We start from the raw sequence: 23012 nt of genomic DNA, 5'->3' as shown, positions 1-23012 counted from the left end.
GGTAGTTTTCCTAACATAAATGTTTAACTCTTGGAAGGAAGTGGCACATATGATCTACTGTGCAATCCTACCTCGTGCTACCTGCATTTGGAATATTATTCTGCGTTGCTCTTTGCAGTAGACTTGCTGCCCTTCCTTGAAGTGAAGTGAAGTGAAGTGAAGTTGCTCAGTCTTATCTGACTCTTTGTGACCCCATGGATGGTAGCCTACCAGGTTCCTCCATCCATGGGATTTTCCAGACAAGAATACTGGAGTGGGTTGCCATTTCCTTCTCCAGGAGATCTTCCTGACCCAGGGATTGAACCTGGGTCATCTGCATTGTAGGCAGACGCTTTATCGTTTGAGCCACCAGGGAAGTGGCCCCTTCTTAAATCAACTCAATTTGTTACAGGACCTAGGAACAAGTTCATGCACACTGAGGTGGTAGAAGGGTGAAACAGAACAAATAAAAACACAGTTTGGGATTTAAACATCATGAAGGAAAATCCTCAGTGGAACTTGGCTGTGTGGTTGACCCCCATCCCTGAGCAAAATGGACAAGGAAGCAGTGTAGCTCCCACTGACAGCTGACTCTGATTTGGGCTGGGACCTGGGGCCCTTTGCTGCAGTGCTTGCAGCTGGACAAATGCCTCCTCTAGTAACAGAATACAAAGAAACTGTATGAAACTGAAAACATATCTGCACACATGCACAGTCAGGGTAATTATAAACAGTAAGATACAAAAGGCTGCAAAAGCCTGCTGTTTCTGAAGTGCTAAGAGCAAAAGCAGGGCACACAGAGCCACCAAAGGGGTAAGCAAACCATCTCAGCCACCCTCTTACTCAAGCCCTGGACCCACCCCTGTTGTTATCCTGTGTAAGGAACCAGTTCACCCTCCCTCCAGGAGTGAACTAGGACACCTGTTTCTTGTTCTCACTCCCTCCTGCAGCACGAGTCCCCATAAAGCCTGGCCAGAATTCCTTGTGGGGCTTCTCATAAACTTCTATTGAATAAGAGTCCAAGGATCTAAACCAGTAACAGTTCCACCATAATTTTCATTTGATCCCTGATTTCAGTAGATGTTCTAGAAAAATAAAAACTAGTTCAGTGTTTTGAGACATCCCTGGTGGGACTCCATGCTCCGAATGCAGGGGGCCCAGGTTGGATCCCCAGTCAGGGAAAGGGAACTAGATCCACATGCTGCAACTGAGAGTTCATATGCCGCAACTAAGAACCGGCACAGCTAAATGAAGAAATATTTCTTTAAAAACACACAACAACAAAACACACCTCGGTGTCTTTCTCACTGTGTGTCTTGTGGGTGAAATGATACACAACTGGTTTGGGTTCATTAGCAAGATGGTAGAACAGGAAGTGCCAGCCCACATAACCCCACAGATACTCCTATTTTAACAACCACTCATGGGCAAGAATACCTTTATGAGAGTTCAGAAGTGCAACAGAGAGGTTCCAGCATCCAAACTGAGCAAAATAACTGAAGAAAGTAAGAACGGTTTCACTTTACCTGTGTCTCCTGTCTCCCATGATGGCGTAGCACTGGCATCTCTGGGAGCTTAACAGTAGCAGGCTCTGATTTATCGGTCTCAAGCCCCACCCCCAGACCCACTAAATCAGAGCCTGCTAATGTTTAACACGATCTGCAAGTGATTCGTATACACATAAGAAGCACTGTGTGATCATATTTATAGGAATCCGTAAATAATGTATTGCCTTGTTCTGTGTGTTATTTAAAAGTTATATAAATAGTGTCATACTGCACATATCATTCAGCAACTGGCTTTTTTCACCTTACAATTTGCTTTTGAGCTCTGCTGCTGCTGCTGCTGCTAAGTCACTTCAGTCGTGTCCGACTCTGTGCGACCCCATAGATGGCAGCCCACCAGGCTCCCCCGTCCCTGGGATTCTCCAGGCAAGAACACTAGAGTGGGTTGCCATTTCCTTCTCCAATGCATGAAAGTGAAAAGTGAAAGTGAAGTCGCTCAGTCGTGTCCGACTCTTCGCAACCCCATGGACTGCAGCCCACCAGGCTCCTCTGTCCATGGGATTTTCCAGGCAAGAGTACCAGAGTGGGTTGCCATCGCCTTCTCCCTTTTGAGCTCTAACAATGCTAATATAGATCTAGTACATTCCCTTTTACATGTTGAAGAACATTCACATTTATGTTGCTGATAAGGAAACCTTTTATGAAGTTATAAAATTAATTTTAGTTTACTAACCCATAGTGAAATGAAGCAGGACCCTATGGTCCTTGCCCCTACCCCATGTCCTCTGCCTACCTTTCATCTGTCGAAAGCTTTAGTCAAAGAATACGTTTGATCAGAGAAATGAGAACATGCAGAAACAAAGAACAGTCAAATGAGACCAAATAATAATAATGCAGTCATTAAGCATATTCAGTGACCTTTAGTTCCTTCTCAAGGACTACAGATAATATTCGAAGCCATATCCTGTGAGCTGTCTTTTAGATACTAAAACTCCCACTAGATTGGAGAAGTTAATTACATGATGACCAGACTGTAGCTGTGACATAAGCTGCCACAATTTCAAGAACTGACCTCAAAAGAAATAGAAACAAACCCATCCTGGAACTGAAGATTAACTGTACTTAAAATGATAATCAAGATGACACTGGTCAGACCATCGATGACCAATTTGAAGATGACTGTCAGAGCTGACTGTGTTGTTTCTGCATATAGACCTCTTCTTCAACCTAGAAAAGCTCTCTCCCCACTGGTTGTCAGTAGGGGATGGGTGGGAGAGTCGGCCTTTGGACGGATGTCCACCCTCCCCTTCCCGCACAATTGCCAGCATATGAATAAAGCCTGTTCTGGCCTCTTTACCCACATCTTCCCTGTGATTCTTCTATCTTTTCATTTCTTCGGAAAAGGACTGCTCTGTTTCTGATCCACAGACATCTTCAACCTTGCTTTTGAGTGTCTTTAACATTTCATGCCTTATTTGCATATTATTTAGGGCTGAAGGTCAGGTGAGCTCATCTGTCATCTTGATCTGGGAACCCCTGAGAGTCATTTTGTGCTTCCCCATCAGCTGTAGTTTCTGGACATGTGGCACAATACAGCCATCCCGCATCACTCACATGGCCCTCCCGTGCATTGATTACTATTGTTGTCAGGATATGCCAGGTCACACCCTTCTGAGTATCAGCTGCTCTGTCTCTTCAAGGCCATCTTTTAAAAATGAGTGATCCCAGAATGACTGGTTGGATTTCTACATAGAATTTTGTCATATTTCAGCAAACCAGACTAAGCACTTAAGTAAAGACCAATAAGCCTGAACCTAAGATATTCTTCTGACCTGGAGGCAGAGTAATATAGGGAGAGTCGGATACCTAGAAAGCCTTCTTTGTTCATATAAATCTTAAGTCCATAAGGAGTGAGTCATTTTTTTCACACAACCACTGCTACCCACACCCTGCTCTGCCACAACACTTATGTGTGACTCTTACACTGTTTTTATTATTGGCTGATGTTGGCAAAGGGTTACAACTGAAGGAGGATATTTAATTTCCCTTCCTCCAAAGCCTGTAAGCTCCCCAAAGAAGAGACCAATAACATTTAGCCTCATTGATGCCTCCTGACCGTACTAAGTATAGAATGCTGAAGATAAGTATTGATCACATTTCATGGAATCTCACTTAACATGTTCACAGTAAATAAAAGCAGTGATTGAAGGTTTTCTAAGAGTATGAAAAGACACCAACCAAGAGAAAAATAAACGGCATATGATACAACGTATGTGCGTAGTCTAAAATATGGCAGAAATGAACCTGTCTGTGAAGCAGAAATGGAATCATAAACATAGAAAACAGACCTGTGGTTGCCAAGGGCGATAGGTGATGGGGGAGGGATAGAATGGGAGTTTGGGATTAGCAGGTGTAAGCTATTATATACAGAATGGATAAATGTCTTACTTATAGCACAGGGAACTATACTGAATATCCTGTGATAAACCATAAGGGAAAGGAATATGAAAGAGAGTGTGTGTGTGTATATATATATATATATATATATATATATATATGACTGAATCACTTTGCTGTACAGCAGAAATTAACATTGTAAATCAACTATACTTCAACAAGGTTTTTTAAAATGAAGAATTTGAAATTAATAGCAACTTACAATGGTAGTTTTCAACTTAGATATCATAGATGTGTTTCTAAAAAATAAAAGCATTTGCCGTACCAGAAAAAGAAAGAAAGGACACTGACAATCTCAGAGGATGGATGAGTTAGAGAAGCTGGGTTGTAAAGGCGTATCCTAAAACATGTTGAGCTGGTGTCAGCCCCAGCAGCAACTCTCTCTCAGACTGAAAAAGAGAATTCTAGGATGCAGCAATTTCTAGGGCAAGTCTTACAGTTTATCAGGTCACTAAGAAATGGGTAACTCAAAAGACAAGTAGCACTCATCGAGACAGAGACTTACTGCAGACAAGGGAAAATCCTGAAACTCGGGGAAGGTTCTGAGAGCCTAGGGGAAGGTTCTGGTCACAAGGCCTCATTTTCTTCCTGTCACCCCCACGTCCCTTACATAAACGAAGAAAAACCACATGACTGCAAGGCAAATCATTTATTGAACAGGTTGAGGAAGGTCTTATTCATGGACCTGCTGTCCTGAATGGGACAAAGGGAATCGGAAATCTGGAGGAAACTTTGATTCTCGGTGAGCTGCTAAGGCTTCCTAGATAATTAGGGAATATCCTGAAGATGCAGAGACGGTGCCTTCCCGTGCGATAGTGGTGGAAGTCAGGCCCCAGCACTTGGCATAAGATGATGTGGGAACCATGGAAGAGAAGATTCTGGAGCCCAAATGAGGTGGCACTAAATAAGCAAATGAGAATGAGAACACAAAAGCTTATTAAGTGCTTCTCAGACTGAACTGAGGACAAAGAGAATTTCTGTTACCAAAAATACGTTGAAGAAATAGTCATCAACCTGCATTCTAACCCATGCTATTTGCCAGAATAGGGGAAGGGGGAGTGTTAATGATTCTTTTCCTGTTTTTTTCTATTGTTGATCCCATCTTAACCTGCCCCAGAGCCTATGAAAAGAAGAGTGGAAGCAATGAAGGATGCTAGGCTTATTTCTGCCATCCTCAGCACTGGAAGTTTTCAAGTGTTTTTGACAAATTGGCAAAAGCCATAGCAATCTTTTATTAAATGCTGACTTTATGTAAGCCATAGTTGCTAAGACTTTCACCTACATTATCTCAATGAACCCACACAATAAATCTGAGGTAGGAAACAGATGAGGAAACTCAAGAGACTATTTTCCAGGTTAGAAGACAACTGGAAATTCAGACAGCTCTATTTCCAGATTACAAGTTAAAAATATGGAGAGATTGAAGGAAGAAATTCTTTCCATATATTGGAGGGTGAGATGGGCTTTCAGGATTAGAGACAGACCACAAACACAGAATGTATTTGAGTATCATACTCACATTCTTTTCCCATTTAAAACTGTAATTCTTAGTGATTGTTTCCCACATTATCAATTACTGAGCCCTTTTCTCCAGCATTATATTCACACAGTAATTCTGTAAGGTAGACATCATTTTTTCCCTTTAACTGCTATATGATTTGCTTAAAAAGCTCATGGCAGGAGGAGATCCTGAACCCAGATCCTCCAACTCCAAATTTCAAGCTCTTCCTACCAAATTATTTTTATTGTGATTTTTAAATCTTCTATTGTAATCCCCTAATGCTTCTGGAAGGTACTGAATCCTGGGCCACCCCATCTCCAGCAGAGCTCACCAAACTGCAGTCCTAGGCCACTCCATTCCTTCGCGCCTGCAAGCAGCGATCTGTAGAGGCAGAGAAGAGCACATTCAAACACCAACACCAGTTTACTTCCCAGAACAAAACCAGATGATTTTCCAGGTTAAGACAAAGGGGACTGAATGGGGGTATTAACTTCTCTTGCATTTCTCCCTTCGGTAACATTCCTACTCAGCAACATGGGACTTCAGGCAGAGAAAGCCAGAGATAGCTCAACTTACCCACTTTGGTCAGGTCAATAACGTTTTCCTTAACAACTCCATACTTTTGGCAAATTTCCACAAACTCGTTCTTGAGTTCTGGACTCGTATCTGGTTCTCGGGCTGTGGGAAGAGTAACAGGAGCTGCTTTGTCCTGTTTCCTGGTGATTGAGGCTCATGAGAGGGGTGGGTCTCCAGCTGAGTGGGAAAGTGAATGGCACTGATTACATGCTTAGGCACAAGTCTCAGGGATGGAAAAAAGTCTTTCTTGAATGTGACACCTTAGGATATCTTTCTGGCACAGTGAGAGAGTCATCATCTTCCCATCACTGAGCCCGAGAGATTTTACCAAAGGGGAGCATCTGTCTTTAATGGGGAGAGAGGTCCCAGGGTACGACAGGGAAGTCCACTCTGTCTCCTTCCTTCCCTGGTCTCGCCACCCCAAGATGAGCGCCAGCATGAAAGTACTCTACCGTAGAGCTCTAGCAGTTTGAACGAGTCGCTGAAATTCTCGAGATAAAAAATAATATGTTGACTATAGTTCACTTGAAGTATGCGAAATTTATTCTCTCCATCATCTGTGGAGAAAACAGAACATGGCTCAGAACTTCTTTGGTCTGTGGGAAAGAAATGAAACCCTTTTACCTGTTCTCTCCCACAAAACAAATCCTGAAAGAAATAGTGATATCTACTGCCTTCCATCTGCATCTCTCTGGGCTTCGAGATGCAATTTCTAAGCAACACCGATGGAGTGACTATTAGGAGTACAAAAATTCAGCCACAGCAGTAACTTCCCCTCTATTATGACACCTTGGCCCCACCTACCTCCCTCGGCCATCTCTGCCAAATGTCTCCTCTATGAGCCCCATTGGCCTTATATACCCAGTGCTATAACCTGAATGATATGCTCTGGCAATGGCTATCAGATATCATCAGAAAGTGGGCCATGGAACTACCCTGGCGGTCAAGTGGATAAGATTCCACCTGCCAATTCATGGGATCGGGTTCAATCCCTGGGTCCAAGAAGATCCCACATGCTTTGGGGAAACTAAAATGGTATCCTCTAGAGCCACATGCCCCAGCTACTGAGCCCACATGGTGCAATTACCGAGCCCCTGAGCCCTGGAGACCATGATCCTCAACAAGAGAGAAGGCACCACAATGAGAAGCCATGGGATTCTCCAGACAAGAATACTGGAGCGGGTTGCCATGCTCCCCTCCAGGGGATCTTCCAAACCCAGAGATCAAACCCAGGTCTCCTGCATTGCAGGTGGAATCTTTGCCCAATGAGAAGCCTGCTCATCACAATTAGAGAATAGCTCCTGGTTGCTAAATCTAGAGAAAATCTAAAGGCAACAATGAAGACTCAGTGCAGCCAAAATAAATAAATATTTTTTTTTAAAGTGGGCAAGGAATGTGAAACTGTCCTGCCAATTTACTTTTTTATTTGCCAACTTCCTTTTGTTGTAGGAAATACATATGACCAAGCTTATTTCTCTGTCTGATGGTACTGTGTGCCAGGCACTGGCTTTGACACACACATTTCTCCCAAATTCAGGATATTGACTATTAGATGGTCACATTAGATTACCTAAACCAACATATAAGGAATTTATCAAATCCTGAAGAGATTGGAGTAAATTCCTTGCAGCTGGAAGTAGAATTTAGAAAGACTTTTTTTTTTTTTTTTTAACATACTTACAGCTAACAGTATATACGCCATCCTCTCCTGTGCTGTCACAAGTCAAAGGAAGCTCAGTACACACTCCGTTTACCCTGTAAAACAAAATGAGCTGATGCCCAAGAGATCCTGAAGGGACTGACCCCCTCACATTCTACCTGTAACTTGACTTTCCCATTTCATTGATTAGCTGTTGAACATTTTGGATATAGTTTCCAAAGCACTTTTATTTACATGATAGCACTTCATTTGGTACTTAGAGAATGAGTCCACTTCTTCTGTCACTATGACTCTGTCACCTCTTCCCACTATTAGTGTTATGACAGCTACTTGTCTAGAGAATTAGCTGGGTTCTGACCATGTGCCAGTCTCTCAGATAGAGCCTTACAAACATCCCCTTGCTTGGTCCTCACAAAAAGACACGAGAGAGAATTATATCATCATCTTTTACTCCAGAGAAGACTGAGGAAGAAAGAGATGAATTTTCCTGGTGACACAAAGAGAATCAGAACTGGATCGGGTGTTGGTTCTGAATCCTGTGCTCTTAGCCTGTGCTGTCTTTCCATGGACAGGGAGGCCTGGCGTGCTGTGATTCATGGGGTCGCAAAGACTCGGACACGACTGAGCGACTGAACTGATCTGATCTGAACGATCTGACGCCTCTCTATCCCTTACCTCCTCTATTCCCACTGAAAAGTATTCCTGTCCCAATTCTTATCCCTGAAATCTAGCAAAGTCACAGGCTCAGGTTCCTCAATCCCTGGGTCAGTGCCAACGATTTTATCAAGGATGGACCCTGATTTTAGTAAAGGCCCAGAATATATGCACATTCGTGCGCGTAAAGATCCAACACCAAATTCAGACTTCTGTTTTTCCTTTCCCAAGCAAAAAAATACACACTTACTTTGTATGCATTTTAATAAACAAAGAAGAATTTTCCAAGAGACTGATGTACTCCACAAAAAACCTCATGCTACCATTTTCTATCTTTTCCCTGTCGTCTGAGGCCAAGAGAATTGAAAACCATTCCCCTGTAATCTGCAATAAATCAATAAAATGACTGGGTGAGAGAAGAGGAAAGGAGTACAACATGAACCCTTGTCTCCTTGAACACTGACCTCTCGGCCAGGACCCTCATCATGATGATGTGAAGATGAAATTAGATTCGGGTCGATCGGCACTATATCTAGGACTTTTTCCACTGTTCACTGTTCCTCCAGTAAGTTGGAGGTTCCCTAAGTGTTGTCACCTTTAACATGGCACCACTGCCCTTTCTTAGACCAAGATCTGAAGCCTTCCATTGCCGGGGACCAGCCCCGGCTGATCCAGGGTACTCGAAGGAGAGACGGTGTCGGCGAGGGTCAGGATACGATAGCTTCAATTAGATATTAATTAGAGATATAAAGAGTAATAGAATAAGGATAGCTCAGTAGGAAAATTCAGTGGAGAAAAGAGGCTGAGTAGCTTGGTTTACGCGGGAGACCAATAAAACTTCAAGACGAGAAGTTTGCACCACTTACGTAGGCCGCAGGCGTCCTTCCGTTCTCCCGAAGGAGAGGAGACACTGAGGCCTCCCCGGTCGGATCTTAGAAGCCCAGGCAAAATTAGTAAGCTTGGTGGGTTCCGCGCTCCAGATGGAGACTCAGCCAGAGGGAGAGAGAGACATGGGGAGACCAGTATTTTGAGAAACTGATCCCAATTCTTTATTTTCCAGAGTCTGTTTTTATACACTGAGATGTTATACAAAAGTCACGTGGGGACAGCAGTCCTGACTTTTATTAAAGTCAGGTGCTTCACACAAATGTATACAGAGGTCTTAGGGGTGTTACATCATCTTCTGGCCAGGGGGGCCTGCTGACAATTTACGACCCTCTCCTTGTGACAGCGGTCAGTCAATCAGGACACTTATTTCTCCAGGGCTGATTATTCTCAAAACAGACGCCACCCAAATAAAGTTACATTCCTACAGGGTGAGGGTGTAGTGGGTTTTAGTTAAGGAAAGAATTTACTTAGCCTAAGGTCTAACGTGATTAATATCAAAGGTTAATTCTATATATTCATTAATGTGTGTAAGGGCAGGGGATGTGGAGACTTAGCAACAAACATTGGCTCAACAAATGAAAAACCCTTCACCAATACAATTTCTAATCAGCCCATTATACTTATACTAATAGTTTTCTAACTTTTCTAAGGAACCTGTTTTTAGAAGGTTTAAAGCATCTCGTGCCTCTCACAGTTGGGAGGCTGTGAGCAATCACATGTGGCTGGACGAGCCTGTCAGGCAGGCTAGAGAACCTTCAGAGGAGTTTGTAGGTTAAAACACTCTTATCACGCCCAGGAATTATTATTAACTGGAGCTCTAGGTTAACTCCTTCTCCAAAAGAGGTGGTGGGGGACAGCCCCCTGTAAAGTCAGAGATGTAGGTAAGAGCACAAAGTAGTAAAGTAGGCAGGCTCTGGTTATGGGGGTAGACGCTCGAGGATTTCCAGGGGGACTCCTGAGGCTCGATCCCGCCTTTGCGTATGTCGAGCCTCCTTCCTCATGACCTTTGCCATGGGCGGAGTACCTCACTCTGGCCCCCAACATTCCATTTCCTCTATTATGTCAAGGACCGCCTCTCCTCCCAGAGGGCCACTCTGCTTCAGAATCTTCCAAAAAGCCCTCCAAAATCCAAAGCCACTGTGCCCCACTGCCCTTGAGTGAGTGTGGGGCTTCCCTCATAGCTCAGTTGGTAAAGAATCTGCCTGCAGTTTGCTTCCCTGCCCTTACCTCTGGAATATCAAAGTTGCTTCTCACAACACCAGAGTTTCCCTCCTGGGCACAGACTAGGGTCAGCCCCAGACACAGCAGCAGCAGCTTCATCTTGGCAGGAGACAGCGCTGTCTTCTCTACTGTCACTGGGAGTGAGTCTCTTCCTGATGGTGGCTTGGCTCCCCAGGCCTCTCCTTTTATATCTGCTCCAGGTCCAGTTTACTGTCCACAAGGCACCACCCCACTTCCTCCCACATTGTGACATGGGCTGTTATTCCCTGGGGTGAGGCCAAGGACTGTTCATGACCTTCTGAAATTTGGCAACTTCATCTCTTTTCGATATGCTTAGTGACCTTAAATTTCTCAAAACACATACTCTAGAAAAATAGTGGAGACTTGAAAGGGCTGCCTTGTGGAACCAGATTTAACTGTGGATCTGGCTTCAGTTCAGTTCAGTTGCTCAGTTGTGTCCAACTCTTTGCAACCCCATGAATTGCAGCATGCCAGGCTTCCCTGTCCATCACCAACTCCTGGAGTTCACTCAGACTCATGGCCATCGAGTCGGTGATGCCATCCAGCCATCTCATCTTCTGTCATCCCCTTCTCCTCCTGCCCGCAATCCCTCCCATAATCAGAGTCTTTTCCAATGAGTCAACTCTTCGCATGAGGTGGCCAAAGTACTGGAGTTTCAGCTTTAGCATCATTCCTTCCAAAGAAATCCCAGGGCTGATCTCCTGCAGAATGGACTGGTTGGGTCTCCTTGCAGTCCAAGGGACTCTCAAGAGTCTTCTCCAACACCACAGTTCAAAAGCATCAATTCTTCGGTGCTCAGCTTTCTTCACAATCCAAATCTCACATCCATACATGACCACTGGAAAAACCATAGCCTTGACTAGATGGACCTTTGTTGGAAAAGTAATATCTCTGCTTTTCAATATGCTATCTAGGTTGGTCATAACTTTTTTCCCAAGGAATAAGCGTCTTTTCATTTCATGGCTGCAGTCACCATCTGCAGTGATTTGGGAGCCCCAAAAAATAAAGTCTGACACTGTTTCCACTGTTTCCCCATCTATTTCCCATGAAGTGATGGGACCAGATGCCATGATCTTAGTTTTCTGAATGTTGAGCTTTAAGCCAACTTTTTCACTCTTCTTTTTCACTTTCATCAAGAGGCTTTTTAGTTCCTCTGCACTTTCTGCCGTAAGCATGGTGTCATCTGCATATCTGAGGTTATTGATATTTCTCCCGGCAATCTTGATTCCAGCTTGTGCGTCTTCCAGCCCAGCGTTTCTCATTATGTACTCTGCATATAGTTAAATAAACAGGGTGACAATATACAGCCTTGACGTACTCCTTTTCCTATTTGGAACCAGTCTGTTGTTCCATGTCCAGTTCTAACTGTTGCTTCCTGACCTGCATATAGGTTTCTCAAGAGGCACGTCAGGTTGTCTGGTATTCCCTTCTCATTCAGAATTTTCCACAGTTTATTGTGATCCACACAGTCAAAGGCTTTGGCATAGTCAATAAAGCAGAAATAGATATTTTTCTGAACTCTCTTGCTTTTTCCATGATCCAGTGGATGCTGGCAATTTGATCTCTGGTTCCTCTGTCTTTTCTAAAACCAGCTTGAACATCTGGGAGTTCATGGTTCACGTATTGCTGAAGCCTGGCTTGGAGAATTTTGAGCATTACTTTACTAGTGTGTGAGATGAGTGCAATTGTGTGGTAGTTTCAGCATTCTTTGGCATTGCCTTTCTTTGGGATTGGAATGAAAAGTGACCTTTTCCAGTCCTGTGGCCACTGCTGAGTTTTCCAAATTTGCTGGCATATTGAGTGCAGCACTTTCACAGCATTATATTTCAGGATTTGAAATAGCTCAACTGGAATTCCATCACTGTAGTGATGCTTCCTAAGGCCCACTTGACTTCACATTCCAGGATGTCTGGCTCTAGGTGAGTGATCACACCATCGTGATTATCTGGGTTGTGAAGATCTCTTTTGTACAGTTCTTCTGTGTATTCTTCGTATCTTCTGCTTCTGTTAGGTCCATACCATTTCTGTCCCTTATAGAGCCCATCTTTGCATGAAATATTCCCTTGATATCTCTAATTTTCTTGAAGAGATCTCTAGTCTTTCCCATTCTGCTGTTTGCCTCTATTTCTTTGCATTGATTGCTGAGGAAGGCTTTCTTATCTCTTCTTGCTATTCTTTGGAACTCTGCATTCAGATGCTTGTATCTTTCATTTTCTCTTTTGCTTTTCACTTCTCTTCTTTTCACAGCTATTTGTAAGGCCTCCTCAGACAGCCATTTTTGCTTTTTTGCATTTCTTTTCCATGGAGATGGCCTTGAGTTCTGTCTCCTGTATAATGTCATGAACCTCTGTCCATAGTTCATCAGGCACTCTATCTATCAGATCTAGTCCCTTAAATCTACTTCTCACATCCACTGTATAATCATAAGGGATTTGATTTAGGTCATACATGAATGGTCTGGTGGTTTTCCCTACTTACTTCAATTTAAGTCTGAATTTGGCAATAAGGAGCTCATTATCTGAGCCACAGTCAGCTCCTGGTCTTGTTTTTGCTGACTGTATAGAGCTTCTCCATCTTTGGCTGCAAAGAATATAATCAGTCTGATTTCAGTGTTGACCATCTAGTGATGTCCATGTGTAGAGTCTTCTCTTGTGTTGTTGGAAGAGGGTGTTTGCTATGACCAGTGCATTTTCTTGGTAAAACTCTATTAGTCTTTGCCCTGCTTCTTTCTGTATTCCAGGGCCAAATTTGCCTGTTACCCCAGCTGTTTCTTCACTTCCTACTTTTGCATTCCAGTCCCCTATAATGAAAAGGACATCTTTTCGGGGTGTTAGTTCTAAAAGGTCTTGTAGGTCTTCATAGAACCGTTCAACTTCAGCTTCTTCAGCATTACTGGTTGGGGCATAGGCTTGGATTACTGTGATATTGAATGGTTTGCCTTGGAAACGAATAGAGATCATTCTGTTGTTTTTGAGATTGCATCCAAGTAATTAATTTCAGACCGTTTTGTTGACCGTGATGGCTACTGCATTTCTTCTAAGGGATTTCTGCCCACAGTAGTAGATATAATGGTCATCTGAGTTAAATTCACCCATTCCAGTCCATTTTAGTTCGCTGATTCCTAGAATGTCGACGTTCACTCTTGCCATCTCCTGTTTGACCACTTCCAATTTGCCTTGATTCATGGACCTGACATTCCGGGGTCCTATGCAATATTGCTCTTTACAGCATTGGACCTTGCTTCTATCACCAGTCACATCCACAACTGGGTATTGTTTTTGCTTTGGCCCCATCCCTTCATTCTTTCTGGAGTTATTTCTCCATTGATCTCCAGTAGCACATTGGGCACCTACTGACCTGAGGAGTTCCTCTTTCAGTATCCTATCATTTTGCCTTTTCATACTGTTCATGGGGTTCTCAAGGCAAGAATACTGAAGATACCCCGCGTCCAAGGTAAGAGAAACCCAAGTAAGATGGTAGGTGTTGCAAGAGGGCATCAGAGGGCAGACACACTGAAACCATAATCACAGAAAACTAGCCAATCTGATCACACGGACCACAGCCTTGCCTAACTCAATGAAACTAAGCCATGCCCGTGGGGCCACCCAAGACGGGTGGGTCATGGTGGAGAGGGCTGACAGAATGTGGTCCACTGGAGAAGGGAATGGCAAACTACTTCAGTATTCTTGCCTTGAGAACTCCATGAACAGTATGAAAAGGATCTGGCTTAGAATCCAAAATCCAGTTACATGTGGCAGAAATGGAGTCTAACCAAGGAATGGGGTGGTAGGGACTCTGTGTCTCAATGGAATTTGGTGAATCACTTCATTTTGATAGCCTCAGAAACAAAGAAACTGTCTCTGCCAAAGATGATGGTAGCTATCACAAAGCATTAACACAGAGTTGGTTAAAATGGGGTTGGATGAAATATTAACAAAGTCTTTAAAGTATGGTGTCTGGTATTCAGTACATTTAAATTCCTTTTCCTTTTTGTCTGAACTCAACCCCTGTAGTCTTGCCTTTCCACACAATGACTAAGGCAGTGTGTAATCACTGTGTACACCTCACCATTCTTAGGTTCCAGAAGATAAATAGAGAAGTACAAGATGCCATCCTTCCTTTAAACAAGTTTCAATGAAGGTAGGGAAATGCTTCCTGTACTCAATAAGAACTTAATCCTACAAGCATGAAAATAACTCACCTGAATGGGACCAAGTCCAGACCATTGTTGGTCAGCAAAGGGGTGATGGTAGGAGGTAGTATTATGCAGATAGTGCCTAAGGGGACTTCCCTGGTGGTCCAGTGCTTAAGAATGTGCCTTCCAATGCAGGGGATGCGGTTCGACCTCTGGTTGGGAAACTAAGATCCCATAAGCCACAGAGCAACTAAGCCCATGAGCAACAGCTACTGAGTCCATGTTCCTGAACCACAGGGCGGCAACTAAGACTAAATGCAGCCAAAGATGAATCTTTTTTTTTTTTAAGGAAAGGGCCTCTTCGACTGGCAGAGCGATGCCTGCAACATCAGCTGCTGTGTGGGTCTGTGCCTGGTGCCTGGCAAGCTGCACAAGCAGCGCAGCACCAACGTCAAGAACTGACGCCTCCCCGTGTTCAGAGAGGACTTCTTTGATGGCCTGGGGCCAGTCAGTGTGAGGAAGCTGGCATTCAGGATCAACGTGGTGAACAAGGGCAGCAGTCTCAAGCGGGACATGCTGCTGGGGAAGAAGGAGCTGCCCCTGACCTCCACCGCTGCCCTTCTTGTAGAGGCCCCGCTCCCCTCCGGATCCTGCAGGGAAGCCCTGATGCTGAGGCTCTTGTTGGGGATGTCCTGGGTCATACTCTTTTCCAGGGGTTACTTTTAATGGAAGAGAAGAAAGGGGGCTGCTGGGGGAAAAGGAAGGGCCAGCTTGCCGGGCTGAGTCCCTCTGGACCCCAAGTTCCTTGCCACCACTGCCGCTGCTCACCCCTTCCGGAGTTCTCGAACCTGAGCCAGGAGGTAGCAGAGTCCAATCATACACCCAGAGGCTGCCTGTCCTGGGGCCCAGCCAGATCTTCTCTGCGGTACTGTGAGTATCCTACGCCAGGCGCCCCCCAGAGAGCGGTGCTAGGTCCCCGTTCTGCCTGCTGCACCCCATGGGGCTGCGGGAGGACCCCCACTCCGGGGTTAAGCGGTCTCTGTGCAGTGCTCAGCCCTCCCAGGCTCCGGAGGTGAGAGCCAGTCAGAGGGAGGAGGGTGCCACGTCTGAGCTGAGTGGCAAAGACCCTCAGCTGTGGAGGAAATCCCAGAGGATGAGAACAGGGGGTTGATGGCTCTGCCCCTCGAGTAGGACAGCCCTTCTGTCGGCTGCTTTGCTCCAAGGCCCTCTTTTCTGGGGACCCTGTGGCCTCACTGGGCATCCAGGCCCGCCTCCTCTGGAAGGCTGGCTCAGATGGTGCCCACAGAGCGGCACTAGCTCTTGGGCCCTGCTCCTGCCTGTCCCTGCCCACTCCTGAGCATCCAGCACCCCTCCTTGACAGCTGAACCCAGGAACTGCTGCTCAGAGACTGACGGCCTCGGCTTTTACTCCACCTGTGTCCATAGGTTTGGGCTAGGCTGGATGGGACAAGGGGTGCTTGTCCACCTGCTTGTGGCTTTTCAGGCTGCTAAGACAGCTGTCTTAACTGTCACGAAAGTGTGCGGGTCCTTGACTGATTTTTGTGGCGGTTTCCGGTCAGCCGTAAGGACAGGGAAGCCTGGCTACTGCTGTCCATGGGGTCGCAAAGAGTCAGACACGACTGGGTGACTGAACAACAACCGGCCCAGCCGGACACCAAGAACACCGTCTAAAGCAGGGCCAGGCCAGGCCAGCTCTTCCCTCGGCTCTCTTGGGCTGCCTGTGGGGTGAGGATGGACCATGCTGGTCTGTGGGGATCCTGGGGTGCCCCCTCCTAGTCCAGAGGGTGTCCCTCCCAGTTCTGGGTTTCCAGATCACACCAGGGGGAGGGGTGAAGGAACTGCGGAGGGGAGCACGAGTTCCCTTTGGCACACCTGGTGAGACATACCCACGCCCTTGAACCTGAGAACGAAGGCCCTCAGCGCTGGGGTCCCTGGCTGTGCGCCCTCCGGCCTCAGTCCTGGCCTGCTCCATCAGGCCTCCTGCTCCTGGGACTACCTGGGCGAGGCCTGAGGGCGGAGAAGGTGGACAGAGAGCCCCGCATGGACTTAGGTGCTCGATGGGACTTCCCACCCCCTTTTCTGACCCAGATACCTCTCCTGAAAGCTCCGATTTCCCTCCAGGGACCCCCATTTTTTAGGCCCCCACACTGTTTGATATCTCTGGTGAAGTTGATTGTGGGTACATCTTGAAGACATCCTCCCCCAAGTGTTTGTTTATAAATTCTGTTTTTAGTGCAATAAAGGTGTTTTGGGGGTGTGGGGGTGGACCTCTGCTAGCTTTGCTGTTAAATAACAAGAGAGAGGGGGGAAAAAGTGACTAAGAACACAGGCTTTGGCATCATGGAGACATGAGCTTCGTTCCCATCCTGCCGTTTTGAAGCTATGAGGACAGATTTAAGCGACTCAGCAGCAGCTGCAGCAGCATGGTCACTGTAGGCTTCCAGGTGGCACTGGTGGTAAAGAACCAATGACACACCCATGCCAGTGCAGGAGACATAAGAGACTGACAGGCCCATGCCAGTGCAGGAGACATCTTCCCTGGGTCAGGAAGATCCCCTAGAGGACCGCATGGCAACCCACTCTGGGATTCTTGCCTGAGAATCCCATGGACTGGAATCCCATGGAATCCCAGAGGAACCTGGCAGGCTACAGTCCATAGAGTCACACTGAAGCGACTTAGCAAGCTCGCACGCATGGGTCGCTGAAGGGACTCAATGGGACGCTTTGTGTGGAACCCTGAGAAGAACGTCCAGCACACACTGGGCTGGTGAGATCAGAGACTTATTCCAGGAGACAGGACTTGGGGTTGGTCTTGTAAGTTAGGGAGGAGATGGAGATGTGCAGAGCATGTGGGAAAAGCCCCCAGGTGAGAGGACAATACTGTGCTAGGATCCTGACCCCATAGCTGGGGCTTGTTAAAAGCTGTGGCTTATTCTGCCTCGAATTAATGTCCCCTTGTGAGTACTAGTGCGAATGAGTGCTCAGTTGTGTCCGACTCTGTGTGAGCCCATGGCCTGCACCCCATCTGAAGGAAAGTTACACAGCTCAAAATAGCCTGGAGTTAAAACTCCCCTCCAGGTCCTCCCCACCATTCTATGCAAAACAAAGAACTCTCTCACCCGAAGGAAAAAAAATGGACATAAAGGTTGATTATGCCCAGCTCCCAGGCGGTCCAGCCTCTGGCCGATCTCCAGAATTCTTTGCCCCAGACGTTTAAGAGATAACTAACCCAAACAACCTTGGAGAAGAACAGGCCCCCTTAAGACACTATATTTCTACATATAAGCCTTCGTGGGTTGGCGTACCAGCTCACTAATCTGACTGCTGCCCCTTCTCGCCTCATTAAAGGTGATCTGTTCCTGTAGGGTGCCAGTCTCGCTCTTTTTCCTAACCTCACCTTCTGTAACTCCCTTACCCTACACCGTTGGGCTCCTCTGTCCAAGGGATTTCCCAGGCAAAAATACTGGAGTGGGTTCCATTTCCTTCCCCAGGGATTGAATGCGTGTTTCTACACTGGCAGGCAGATTCTTTACTGCTGAGCCAACAGGGAAACCCAGTAGTCCCTTCTGCACGCCTGAGAGAGTGACTGGCGTCATGGGAGGGGCTGGCACAAGGTGGTGGACCCAGGAATTGTGGCATTCAGTCTATGGCCTGCTTTAAGAAGTTTCCCAGGGACTTCCCTGGCGGTCCAGTGGTTAAGACGTTGCCTTCCAACACAGGGGACATCGTTCCCCTGGCCTGGGAGCTAGGACCCCACATGTCTTGTGGCCAAAAAGCCAAAGATAAAACAGAAGAAATATAGCTACAGATTTAATAAAGACTATAAAAATGGTCAATATTTTAAAAAAATCATCCCAGGTCCTTATGTGACCATTCCTAGCTCATGCTTAACTGATATCCAGCCACTGCTTTTTTGTCATCATGGGCTGATTGCAAGTTTTCCTGTCCCTGAGATGGAAGAATTGAATTTGACAAATAGTAACAAAGGCTGTGTACTTTACTCCCCGGTTTTGATTCCTCCCAAGAAGAGATGGCAGCCCATGAGCAACCAGGTTTGCACCATGAACCCCACTCTTCCTGGGCTGTGGTGCTGAGGGGAGCGTCAGCTACCACCACTTCACACAAGATCACCATTGTACCCACCACCGTTCCCAACCCTTAGAGCTCCACACCGTAACTTTCTGCTGCTGGTGGAGATGTCCTTACTGTTCTGCTTTGTACCTACCATAGCGCCTGATACGTATAGTATTACCTCTGGAATGACTGAACCTTAAATCCTGTCTGAAAAGCAGGATGCACTTTTAATGTGCTCTAATTAATGCACTAGAATGTGCTCAGTCGCTCAGTTGTGTCTGACTCTTTGCAACCTCATGGACTCTAGCCCACCAGGCTCCTCTGCCCATGGGATTTTCCAGAAAAGAACACTGTAGTGGGGTGCCTTTCCCTACTCTGGGGGATCTCCTGGCTCAAGGATCGAACCTGTGTCTCTTGTGTCTCCTGCTTTGGCAGGAGGATTCTTTACCACTGGCGCCACCTGGGAAGCCCAGAAAGCACCAAGGATTCTAGTTTTGAGAAATAACCTTGTAAATCCTTGTAAAATCCTTTTGTAAATAAGAATATTACTTTGGGGCAGTGACTTCATTGTTAGCTCGTGGCCCACAGAAGTGGAGAGAGGGCAGAGGATAGAAATCTATGATCTGAGGCCCGTGCTGTAGGTGATCTTATCTTTTGATACTAAGATCTGAGTTGACTGTTCCCGACTCTGGTTATTCACTTCCATTTCAGATCTACCACATTTTTGGTGGTTGGCTCAAGCACTGCCAGGACAGCCTGTATTCACTGAGATAGTAAGGTCAAGGCTTCAAAAATACCAAAGGTATGATGCAATTCACCTAGCGGCTTGGTGAAAGAAGACCCAGTCAAAACCAAAGCTGAACTAATATTAAATCAATCAGGAGTGATGCTTGGCTTTACAATAGGATTCCCTTAAATAATATTCCTGTATTGTGCTTAAATATTTGTGGTAGGAGTTGTAAATTAACAATATGAAACACTATTACAACTTGTAGGTGAACAATAAATATCACAGCTGAGTGAATTATTGACTTTTTACTGTGGAAGATAGGAAGGGGTAGAGAGACGAGGAAAGATGACCAAAAAAACTAAAAGAGAAGAGTAACAACCACTGATGTTAGCATCTCTCAGAAGACGATGTGAGTACATGGCATACGGATTCATTTTACAAAAGTTCACCTGACCATCCATCAACGGTGAACACATCTAGTACATAACGCAAAATACACAGGCTAAGTATTTGATGTAGAGTAATCCTGTCTGTGGTGTAGCAAGCTGCTTTAGAAGACGTGCTACTAAAGGATTTTTGAAAAATAATGAATCGGAATCTGAAAAGAATAGATTTATATATATACACATGTATAACTGAACCATTTAGCTAACACCTGAAACTAACACAGCATTGTAAATCAACTCCTGCCCATGGGATTCTTAACTTACTTCAATTAATAAATAAAGGGAAAAACAATTAAGAGCAAAAACTGACCAGATCAGACACACACAAAAATAATGATGCCACCTCATTCTCTCTCCTCAAACATCTACCAATCATTTAGGAACAGAGAGGTGATATTTAATCACATTCCCTCAGTTCAAACATGTCATTGACACCTGAATCCAAACTACTATATTACAGTCAAGTTGCATCTGTTATTTTTATATTTAAGGTGATTAGACTTAAACAAACTTAGGAACAACTTGGTAATCAAATAAAGAAGGGCATTCAAAAACATATTTGTTCAAATGTGGGATTGTGCCATAATCTACTTACCAAGTCAGGTAGTTACAATGGGAATACATTTCGCAGCAGTACAAAAACTATCTTTCCATGAGCCAGACATTAAAGAATGATATTTTGCTGCCATAAATAGAGAAAATATCAATGCATATTAGATAAGTGCCTTATAAATATTATTTCATAGAATCTTCATAATAGATCTGTATGATAGGTATTATTATCCTTTTCATAAAGGTATAAACTAAGATTCAGAGAGGTTAGGTAAACTTACCAAGAGCACACAGCGAGCAAGTGGGAGAACCCATACTGGAACCCAAGACTGTCTGAACCCAGAGCTCCTACGCTGACTGACTCCACAACACAGATCGAGGCTTGATGTTTCTGACACGGAGGACAGATGGAACAGGAATAAGTAGGCCCTCAGGGGTGTCTTCTTGGTAGTTACTATGGAAGAAGTTGCATGTAGATTTCCCCCAAATGTGACACTAAGGACATAGCTGAGGGTCAAATCAAGTGAAAGGCAAGTAGCAGTCCTCTCAGTCAACAAATATTTAATGGGTAAATGGATAATATGAGGGGTACTGCTCATCTAATGGGGCTTCCCAGGTGCTCAGGGTAAAGAATCCACTTGCCAAGGCAGGAGATGCAGGAGACACAGGTTCATCCCCTGGGTCAAGAAAATTCCCTGGAGGAGGGAATGGCAACCCACTCCAGTATTCTTGCCTGGAGAATTCCATGGACAGAGGAGCCTGGTGGGCTACAGTCCATTGGGTTGCAGAGAGTCAGACATGACTGAGTGACTGAGTGTGAACACAAGCATTTCTAACAAGGAATTAGGGGATGCTTCCATACCCCAAAAGGCAAAAACTATGGCCTTCCATTTGTGGCCACAAGTACTGGTCACCAAACCACATTAAGACTTCCTCACCCAATGCTAAAATACAGAGCTTTATATAAGTGACTCTCGGGAAGGGTGACGGTCTACTAGGAGGTTGAGAAATGACTAGCCTAAGTCATGATTCAGCGTGGGTAAGGGGTTTACAGAGTCCACATATGACCAGAAAACAGTCCATCCATAACAGGCAACTTGACTGAAACTAACCAGCAGACTGGAAATGGACATAGTGACCTTGTCCTCAGTCACACTCTTAATTAATGAACAAATCACTCATTGAGGCAGACAATAGAAACATTCAAGTCATGTTATATAATAGCAAGACACAGTGCCGAAAGGAACAGCAAGAAGTAGTGCTTATTTGATTCATGTGCCAGACTGGAAGTGCTCCTTGGACTTGGGCATCCAGGGTAATTATATATTCTGCTGGTAGTGGCTCAAATCCAGTTTTAAAATAGCCACTCCCTTCACTGATGAAAGGTTTCTTGGGGCTAACAGCATCCCATCTGTGTCATCTGGGCCCTCCAGAAAACAGATCCTGAGACAGATTTAGGAGTGTAAAAGGCTTACTGGGATTAACACTTGTGAAAGGAAAAAGAAGGAAACGGGATTAGGGCAGGGGAGCTGTCAGACCATGACATGATCTGACAAAGTCTCTGTCAGCCAGCAGGGAGCTCTGAGCATGTGAGAAGAGGCCTGTGTCAGGCAGAACAGGACGGGACCTTGTGTCACAGTCTTGCACAGCCACTGGATGGGGCCACCCGAGAAGACCACCATCTCAGCTCAAGAGTTGAGGCCAATCAGAACCAGGTAACAGTGGAGGCTGTGGGTTAACCCCCCTCCTCACAGCTGCACAATCAGCCCTTTCTTGAAGAGGGAATCTGAGCAATGTATCTGTATGTCTGACACACCATCCTAATATCCAGAAAGAGGTAGTCCCTGCAAAAGGGATCCAGAGTTCTCTTCCCACATGGGGCAGGGGTGGAGGCAGAAACCCTTTCCTTCCCTCCTAGTTTGAAATTTCTAGCACAACATGAGGGCTCCCTGGGGGTAAGAAAACCAAGGATACCCGTGATTGCAGCCTCCAGATTCAAGATTATCAAGATTTCATTATCAGATTATCAAAATTCAGCAGGTACTTACTGTGCGTGGGCCCAGGCTACCCAGCACCCATCTGGGACTCTCTTAAGCACCATAGGAAAGTGAAGTTGCTCAGTCGGGTCCGACTCTTTGCGACCCCATGGACTGTAGCCTACCAGGCTCCTCTGTCCATGGAAGTTTCCAGGCAATAGTACTGGAGTGGATTGCCGTTTCCTTCTCCAGTGGATCTTCCCGACCCAGGGATGGAACCCAGGTCTCCCGCATTGTAGACATATCACAGGACCAGTTTATTCCATTGATACTGACACCACCAGGCTTCGGATGGGAGGAAGACAGTTTGGGCAGTGGGAAGAATAATCATAAATCTTGGATTATGAATCCTTCAGGAAAGGGTCAAGGAGTTCTGAAGATAAAAATCATTCATGTAACAATTTTGCCATAGGCCAGACCTAATTTGAAAACATGAAAATCTGTTTCATATCATCAATGTAAGGATCTGAAGAAATTATTTATGTAAAGAGCTTGGCATGTAGACAGCTACATGTAAAAGAATGAAATAAGAACACTCTTTAACACTATACACAAAA

General features: G+C 45.3%; 2 protein-coding genes across 9 annotated transcripts in view; one reads left to right on the top strand and one right to left on the bottom strand.

The window, feature by feature from the left end:
* The window catches only part of ZFP37 (ZFP37 zinc finger protein), a 95362-nt gene that overhangs the window by 62264 nt on the left and 10086 nt on the right, over positions 1 to 23012 (top strand). For 2 of the 7 annotated variants that reach the window (XR_009495751.1, XR_009495755.1), the window contains exons 1-3: positions 10702 to 13915; positions 14540 to 14602; positions 14947 to 15527. The exons of 1 other annotated variant lie outside the window; for it this stretch is intronic. The gene's annotated coding sequence lies outside the window, so the exon portion shown is untranslated. Of the gene's footprint in view, positions 1 to 10701; positions 13916 to 14539; positions 14603 to 14946; positions 15528 to 19402; positions 19494 to 21991; positions 22135 to 23012 lie in introns of those variants that run through there. 4 more of the 7 variants (XR_808563.4, XR_009495754.1, XR_009495752.1 and 1 more) reach the window with 4 other exon arrangements.
* LOC783399 (major allergen Equ c 1-like) lies at positions 4576 to 10601 on the bottom strand. 2 transcript variants are annotated; one of them, XM_015472700.3, is made up of 7 exons: positions 10448 to 10601; positions 8583 to 8716; positions 7700 to 7773; positions 6471 to 6575; positions 6019 to 6120; positions 5774 to 5823; positions 4576 to 4841 (listed from the first exon to the last, which is right to left on the bottom strand). In XM_015472700.3, the coding sequence occupies exons 1-6, from the start codon at positions 10538 to 10540 to the stop codon at positions 5786 to 5788; spliced, it is 546 nt and encodes a 181-aa protein (XP_015328186.2). In that variant the 5' UTR covers positions 10541 to 10601; the 3' UTR covers positions 4576 to 4841; positions 5774 to 5785. The 2 variants fall into 2 exon arrangements, with proteins under 2 accessions (XP_015328186.2, XP_059745553.1); XM_059889570.1 differs by lacking the exons at positions 4576 to 4841; positions 5774 to 5823 and having other exon boundaries at positions 5969 to 6120.

The sequence above is a fragment of the Bos taurus genome, chromosome 8 (assembly GCF_002263795.3).
Source record: "Bos taurus isolate L1 Dominette 01449 registration number 42190680 breed Hereford chromosome 8, ARS-UCD2.0, whole genome shotgun sequence".
NCBI classification, from domain to species: Eukaryota; Metazoa; Chordata; class Mammalia; order Artiodactyla; family Bovidae; genus Bos; species Bos taurus.
The sequence above is the reverse complement of the archived record's forward strand: the minus strand, read 5'-3'. Positions and strand labels throughout refer to the sequence as shown.